This window comes from Malus domestica, chromosome 03, assembly GCF_042453785.1.
Source record: "Malus domestica chromosome 03, GDT2T_hap1".
Taxonomy (NCBI): domain Eukaryota; kingdom Viridiplantae; phylum Streptophyta; class Magnoliopsida; order Rosales; family Rosaceae; genus Malus; species Malus domestica.
In genome coordinates, this window is record NC_091663.1 from 25,405,425 (window position 1) to 25,414,126 (window position 8,702).

Below are 8,702 nucleotides of genomic sequence, written 5' to 3' on the forward strand. Positions count from 1 at the left end.
TGAATTGTGTGCTCAACACCATTAACGAAGATACCAATTACAACAATATTTCCTAAATATCAGCATCCAACTCATTATTTAACTAAGTAAAGCTACTAAGTATGATTAAGCTAAACTTAATTCATTGTATTACCCTCTCCTTGAGAACAACTTTGTCCTCAAGGTTACAATTTTGAAACTAGAAAGTAGGAAATTGAGACACAAAATCTTCATAATCTTTTCATGTGGCATCCTTCTCATTGCTTCCAGCCCATTGAACTAGCAACTACACTCCAACCTCAACCTATAGCTCAGACAACAATGGAAGAAGGCTTGGGGAAGAAGATTGAGCAAATGCTCTCTGTTGTTTTTGTATTATATTATTTTCAATCAAAATGACCATTGGCCAACTACACTCAATAGTGGCCAAATTAACAACCCAAGCAAATATTGCCGGCTGGCAATTACAACAATATTTCCTAATTATCAACAACCAACTCATTAGTTAACTAAGTAAATCTATTAAGTATGATTAAGCTAAACTTAATTCATAACATAGAGAGTAGCTCAATTACTTATAAGCATATACAATGTCTATTTTTCTCCAATGTAAGAATAATACTCTCAACAGGAAAGACTCCGAATTCATCGTTCAATATTTTATTAATTTTCATAGACTCTAACGTCACATGTCAACCATGACTAGGGATAATATATGATGAAATGCCTTTTGGCATTTTATTCACAAAATCAACTCAGGAGGTAGAGAGGGAAAAGGAATCCTCTCGGATCTCTTACTCCTAATTAATCAAGTTTGAGGATTCAGACTATTAAAATTTAATTCAACAGTTAAAATTATTATTACTTTTAAAATGAGCCTTTATTTCTACTTGTTTGATCAAATTTTAATGGCCTAGATACATAATTTGATGGATTATGATGAAAGAATGATTCTTTTCCGTACAGAGGTCCTTATCTTGAATTAATTTTTGAATTTTGTATCATATATTTTGATATTTATGGCTAGTCAACCCTGCCAATTGGTCTTCAAAGTCAAGAGTAATAATAACTATTTTGTTGTTTGCACGAAATCTAAATCAACTGCTTTTCCTTGAAATTTAATTAATTAATTAGCATATTAATGAAGATTATTTTTTATTGACTAGTTTGGTAGATAGCACTTCCATCGTGACTAGTTTGGTAGATAGCATATGTGACTTGTGTAATTCGATAAGAGAAGCATCGTGTTATATATAGTTTAAGACCTCGTTTGTCTGCTCAAATTGTATTGATTATTTCAGTCGGATAAAATAATTAGTTATTATATAATACTAATTAAATTAGTTTGACGTTTAGTGTAATATCGAAATAAATACCGTTTATTTAATAATGTGTTTGGTATTAATTTTCTAGATTTTTTTTTTTTGTACATTGCACCCACAAAATTTAAAAAAAAATAAAGGAAGAAAAATAGAAAACCAGGCTGTCGTCTTCCTCTCTTCATACATTTCCCACCAGTAAACTCCATCGATGAACCTTCCATCCAGTAAACCCCCACCTCTTAGTTTCTCAACCCATTGATTACTGAAGAACACTACAATCCAATCTCCAAATCCGAAAACTTTTCAATTTCTAGGAAACATGGGTCCCGATTCAGTGAAATCCACCCTCCAAAATCTAGCATTCGAAAACGTAATGGCCGCAGCGGTCCGTAATTACCGAAAAGAAAATCAAGATAAAATTGATGAAGATTTACACTTTAATTAAAACCCTCAACTTAGAAAGCAAAAAGCTCAGAAGCACATGAGAAAAAAGCAAAAGCTTTCTGTTGAAATTGGTCTGCAGTAAAAATACCCAAGTCCTTGGTGATGGAGAAAACCCAGAAAACTCAAACGACGGAAGAAGAAGAAGAAGACCTAGTTCTTGGTGATGGAAAAAACCCAGAAAACTAAATAGTTCGATGACTATTTACACGATAAGGGCACCAAACAACCGGATTCGTATAATTCGTCGTATCCGATGCTCTATACGTATGTCAAACGAGGCGTAACTGTTTTCAGCCTACAAACGTGTTTTGGGAAATATAAGTACGTGGGTCATGCTTCATTGATATATACGACACAAAGTTGTAGTGTTTGTTTGTTCTCCATCTGGCCCACATATTCGTCGTTTAATCACAGACATTATATATATATATATATATATATGTGGTATGACTTGTGCATAAAGTGGCCAGAAAAAACGGCTCTGGGGATTCTTGTATATACTTGGACGCAGACCTGCCACGCTTTCGAGCCTTCAAGTTAGTTTGGTATTGCTCAATTTATTTGGGTGAATTCAATTTTCAATGCTTGAGTACTATTACCCAAGTTATAAGCGACATCTATCAAATCAAATAGCAAGAAAATAAAGTAAGGATGTCGCACTCCTTTCGCTAGAAACGCAAAAAGCAATTAATTGAGAGTTGACCAACAATTTTCCATCAAGAATATTTTTAAAACGAAATGATAGAGATTTCATTTTATATTTAAGAACCGATCGAATGTCAAAAATGATACTTGTAACAATATTTAAGAGGGACCCAATCTAAAAGACTTGAACAAAACATAAAAGGCAAGCTTGGCCAAATTAGTTCATAATATACTGGTGGGTTTGAGAGTGAGACAAGTTCGAGGATGAGCAACAGAACGTATCCAAGTCTTGAGATCATCCAAACACAAACTTTGAAGACTCAAATGGCATTCCAAAGGCAAATGAACTTTATTCCTAATAAATGGCATATGAGAAATTCTACACATAAAACCTGCAATATAATGAATAGGACACTCATCGACAATGAGCATAGCCGACTCCAAATAGGAACTAACCAACTAGTGTTCATAACAATGTGAATTTTGTGCTCAACACCATTAACAAAGATACCAACTATAAATAAGACCAAAGAGGACTCGGTAACACACCAACAAAAATTAAAATACTCACTAGAAAAGACTCAAAATTACCTTGAAATAATCTTTTTTATTTTATTTTTTTATTGTAGGAAGCTAAACACACACTTTTTAGCATCTCTCACACGATCACACCTTTTATTTTTTTTTACTATCAAATTTGAATAAATCAAACGAAAAGATTGAACATGATTAAACAAAAATGTGTAAAAATAAAAAAAAAGTCTGCGTTGATCATTTTTCTTCTTGTAAATTCAAGTTAAACAACATGATTACTCCCTTTGTCTTTGGGCTTTAGTTTATAAAATTCTTACTGTAAGCATGACTAATTGAAGCACATATTTTTTTTATTTTTTTATTTTTTAACAAACGATAGTATTTACACTAAGGGCCGGGGTAGAGGAGCGGGCCTTAAAATGGGCTTACCATAATAATGTGGTTTAACTTCGCCTTTAGCGAGAATCGAACTTAGAACCTCTCACTTCCAAGTGAAACGGAATACCACTAAGCCGTAGTACTAAGTAAAAATAGAAGCACATAATTCAATTACTTACAAGGATAACTATGTCTATCAATCCGATGGAAAAGGATAACCATGAATTGAATGAAGTTGAAGTTCGAACATAAAATTTATTGCCAATATGGTAGGTAGCTCAATTACTTATAAATATATGGAAGGTTGCTGCTATCTTTGATGTGGGATTAATACTCTCAACACACCCCTCACGTGTGGTAAATTTTTAAGCCTAATACGTAGACAACAAAAATCGAATGACGTGAAACATTTGTAGCCATTAGCCTTCACATATAGACAACCTGCTCCTGTACAATGTGAGCAACAGGTTGTGTGTAGGGAGGGTGGCAGTGGTGCAGACGTTGCGATTTGTCACATCATGGGAATGCAGGTACAAGTGGTTAAATTGCAAATTAGGAGTGGATTGTGCAGGCAGACGGAGTTGCGCAAGTGAACGTGGCGGCGAGGATGAATGAATTGCAGCAGTGGGTTTGTGCAGATGCAGGTCGTAGTTAAACGATTCAGATGGTGAGTTGACTCCGACGCAGAACAGATTCGGGGGTTCATCAGATGCTTCATGGTTATCCAACCCTTAATTTCCAAAAAATATAAAAAAATAAAAAAAACTAGGTCTAACAAACACAAACCTAATCGGAGCTGGAGACAGAAAAAATAAAAATAAAAGAACTTTCCCGAACTAAAACAAGACAAACCAAGAAACTTATACCAACCAAAGCAGATTAAACCCGAAGGGAAGCAGATTAAACTTGTTGTGATATAGTGACGAAGTCGAAGTTACATCATAAACTCAAATGGTAATATAGAGAGTAACTCAATTACTTGTAAACTTATTTGATGTCCATTTTTTCTCTAATGTAAGATTAATATTCTCAATAAAAATGATTGCAAAATTCATCGTCCAATATTTTATTAATTTTTCATAAGTAGGCTCTCATATCACAAGTCAACCTTGACTAGGTAGTATAATACAATTCCTAGAGTGAGAGATCTGCAAAAATCATAATAAAAAAGATTAAAATCCCTCCTTGGAGTCCTCAAAAAGACATAATATGCCATGTTCCTAAAACAGGGCAGCCTCTCTTTCGCCCTTTGAACTTTTCTTTCTCAAAAAATATAAAGGATAATGAAGGTATGAAAACAAGATGTAAAAGAAATAATGGGTTTGTTTTACAGACAAGGATTGTCTGCCCTTTTACTTCTAGTGTTCTTTTGTATCTTCTTGTTTTGTGTGGTCACGGTTGAACTATGTTAACATTTTATATTATTTTTTTATAAAGATAATAAGACAAAAATAAATAGTAATATAAAGCTTAATCGTAACCATACAAACAGGAGGATCGGAAGTGAAAGACATACAATCCTTGTCTTACGCGCTAACGTATTGTTAGTGGCAGCAGTGTAATTCACGAAAAGAATGGGGTTTTTTGTTAGATAAGCAGTGCTATAAGACGCAAATTAGGTGGGGAGGTGATGTTTTACCAACAGACTTTGGATCTTTACATATGAGCTCAGAAGCAAAGAAGAACACGAAAACTGAAGCTCAAGGGTGATCATCAACCTCACACCACATCTTAAGGTCTGTCAAAAACCCATCAGAAACTCAAACGGGTTATCACCAAATCTCATACTTTTAATTTCTTTATTTTATTTTATTTTATTGTTCTTCAAATTAGATTATTTGATGAAGGTGATAACTTGGTGGTAAGTTTAGTAGCTTTGAATTTGTTATTTCAAGCATGAACTTGTGTTGTGAGAGTGAGAGGTAGTATTTCGTCTCGGCTTTTCATTTTTTTAACAAACGATATGATATTTTACGCTAAATTCATGTAAACTTGGGGGAGTGGGATTTGAATTTGCGTGCATAGGGAGAAGCACGCTGTTCTAACCAACTTGGCGAAGCCGAGGTCTGCAGGTTTTCATTAAAGGTGGTTCGTAGGTTGGCTGTTGAGTTGTGGTGAGGAGTGGGATCTTTTGGCTCCCACAAATGCAGGAAAAAGGAGAAACGCTTTTGGTTTGAACTTGTTTTCTGTTTTTGTTTGAATAAAGATATGGCGATGGTTTCATAATTCTAAGGTTAAATCCAAGGTCTTGCTTTTTTGTTCAAACCAGAAATGAAGTTTCAGATTATTCTGAACATTTTCTTAATATAAACTGAGAGTTATGAAGCTACTGCAATGATTGAGCTGAAAATTATGCGCTCGATTCCCATATATCTATAGGATTGTCCTCCTTTTCGACTTTACAGTTTATGCTAAAACGCCTCGAAGATAAAAATTATTTTAACAACATTAGCTAGAGCGTGTGGGCATCTCAAAGAGATTGCTTCAATACTTTTCACTAGGATCTTTGAAATACAATATCTTTGTTCGTCTTGATAACACTTACTGTCTTGTTACCGTTTTCTGCAGAGTATGCACTCTCTTTAATGTGCCACCGTTTCCTACCAGAGTTTGGACAAACGTTTCCAAGATGGTTATGATGGATGTTATGATGTGGTCAAGGTTCAGTCTTAAAATAACAAGAGTTGTCAGTTAATTTGAGAAATTTTGTGCCAGAAAAGCTCAATAGCATTTCATTTGGTTATGATCAATCAAACGAATTGGCTATCCTGAAAATGCAAGAATCTTACAAGCATGTAATCCCGAATGTTTCTCATCCGTTCGGAGAACAGCCTGTGGAAGAGCCGGAGTCTTATTGTTGGCCTTCCTTCCAGAATGCTGACCATCAAGCATCCTCTGATGAGGTTGTCCAAGGAACTAAGCTTTCAGTTCAAAGATTTGAACAGCACTGCAGCCTTGAGTCATCCTCGGGAACCAGTGCCTACCCTGGTCGCAGTTCTGCATCAAGTTTAAATTTCTCAGGAAATGGAAGTCCAGCTTCACATCCAGATTTGCATTCCTACCAGTCTGGTGGCTCTCCTGTCAACCAATCGTGCATGTCAAATGATACGGATGACCTGAGTCACAAAATGAGGGAACTGGAAAATGCTTTGCTGGGAAATGATTCAGATGCCTTTGACGTGTACGACATCATAGATGAGGGGGGGCCGAATCAAAATTATTCAGAAGCAGAAGACCGGGAACAGATGATGTTGATGATCTCCAGAGGTGACTTGACAGAAGTGCTTTGCGCATGTGCAAAAGCATTGGCAAACAATGATATGTCAACGACTGAATGGTTGATCTCAATCCTACGTCAGATGGTGTCAGTTTCAGGTGAGCCAATCCAACGTTTAGGAGCTTACATTTTGGAAGGTCTTATTGCAAGGTTGGCCTCGTCGGGGAGTTCTATCTGTGCATCCCTAAGATGCAAGGAGCCTGCCAGTGCTGAACTCCTCTCGTACATGCACATACTCTATGAAGTCTGCCCATATTTCAAGTTCGGATATATGTCTGCAAATGGGGCGATTGCAGAAGCTATGAAGGATGAAAGTAGAGTTCATATAATTGATTTTCAGGTAGCTCAAGGTACTCAGTGGATTACTTTAATCCAGGCTTTAGCTACTCGGCCAGGAGGACCCCCACAGATTAGGATCACGGGCATAGATGATTCCGCATCGGCTTATGTTCGGGGAGGCGGGCTTGGTGTTGTGGGACAGAGGTTGTCAAGGCTTGCGGAGTCATGTAAGGTACCCTTTGAGTTCCATGCTGCTGGAATTTTTGGTTCCGAGGTTCAACTTGAGGACCTTGAGATTCGACCTGGCGAGGCTATTGCAGTGAATTTTGCCTTCATGCTGCACCACATGCCGGATGAGAGTGTGAGTAGTCATAATCACAGGGACCGGTTGTTGAGGCTTGCTAAGAGTTTGTCACCCAAGGTGGTGACTCTTGTTGAACAAGAATCAAACACCAACACAGCCCCTTTCCTTCCCCGTTTCATTGACACGCTAAGCTATTTTAGGGCTGTATTTGATTCAATTGATGTAGCTCTGCCAAGGGAGCATAGGGAGCGGATCAATGTCGAGCAGCACTGTCTGGCACGAGAAATTGTTAACATTATAGCTTGTGAGGGGGCGGAAAGGGTAGAACGTTATGAGCCTCTCAGTAAGTGGAGGTCACGATTCATTATGGCTGGGTTTTCGCCTTATCAACTGAGCTCCTTCGTAAATGCAACAATCAAGACTTTACTGCAGAGTTATTCTGAGAAGTACACGCTTGAAGAGATAGACGGAGCTTTATATCTCGGCTGGATGAATAAACCACTGGTTGCCTCTTGTGCATGGAGGTAAAAACACTTGAAAATTTGTGTTTCTTGGTCATGTATTGAACCCTAAGTTATCTTCTGCTCTCGTTTGAACTCCTCTGTGTTTCTTTTTTTTTATTCTCGTTCGGATAAGTTATCTTCTGCAGCGTGATAGTTATGTTATGTTGCAAGGGTTATATGCTTTAGCGGAAATAAATGAGCCTTTTTCGTATGCATCAACATTTCTCCCTGCAATTGTCCTGCAAACTACTACAGCCCTATTTACGTTCTTCCTCCTTGCGATGGAGCTGGTGTCGTTGCTGAAGTCCTCGCTACTTGTACTCAATTGAATGTCATTCTTCACTCTACATTCTGTGTCAAAGTATGATTGAATTACCTCGGAACTTACAGAGCTCGGATACTCGCTTCAATTCCCCATTGCGACAGGCCATTGTTGTGCCGTTACCATACAATCTCAACAGCTCGTTTCCATCTACCGTGCTACTTAGATGCCTCGTAAATTCTCTCTTTGGATGTCTTCATCATTTCTCTATACTTCTCAAGCGTTTCTATGGAGTTCCACACCCTCAGGACGGTTTTGAGGCTGCTTGAAATGTTGCTTCGGCCCCATCGTTTCCTTGTGGGTGATATAACCTTATCTTATATTGACTTGCGAATTCCTAAATTTCCACATACATTAAAGAGGGACCTTCGTTGGTCCAAATCCTTTTCATTTCTTTTTTATTAAATAGTCACACTTATTCATAATCCCTTAATCCGGTAAAATCTATCACTTTTAGAAATCCTTTAAAATCAATGATTTTTGTAATACATATAGACTTTTGTAAACTTCTTTAAAATCTTAATCGAATATGATTTTTATTGCTTTTTATAAACTCCTCTTGATTCCTGATGATTACCCAAGACTTTCACAAACTCATTTAAAATCCTGACTGAATACAACACTCGGACCATTAATTACGGGAGGGCATCCCCACAACTTATCTTCGACTCCGTCATTTTACGATGCATTATACTTCTTGCATCTACATTTATGA

The 8,702-nt window shown here is 37.0% G+C and overlaps 1 protein-coding gene across 3 annotated transcripts; it reads left to right on the forward strand.

Annotated features, from left to right (window-relative positions):
• The first annotated feature begins 4,914 nt into the window (after positions 1-4,914).
• On the forward strand, positions 4,915-7,880 carry LOC103432143 (scarecrow-like protein 21). 3 transcript variants are annotated; one of them, XM_008370307.4, is made up of 2 exons: positions 4,915-5,038; positions 5,871-7,880. In XM_008370307.4, the coding sequence occupies exon 2, from the start codon at positions 6,077-6,079 to the stop codon at positions 7,688-7,690; it is 1,614 nt and encodes a 537-aa protein (XP_008368529.3). In that variant the 5' UTR covers positions 4,915-5,038; positions 5,871-6,076; the 3' UTR covers positions 7,691-7,880. The 3 variants fall into 3 exon arrangements, with proteins under 3 accessions (XP_008368529.3, XP_008368530.3, XP_017186908.3); XM_008370308.4 differs by having other exon boundaries at positions 4,992-5,070; XM_017331419.3 differs by lacking the exon at positions 4,915-5,038 and adding an exon at positions 5,041-5,163.
• The last annotated feature ends 822 nt before the right edge of the window (positions 7,881-8,702 follow it).

What these genes read in the sequence shown, in the direction of transcription:
- LOC103432143 (XM_008370307.4), top strand. Translation starts at nt 6,077, where the DNA reads ATGCAAGAATCTTACAAGCATGTAATCCCGAATGTTTCTCATCCGTTC.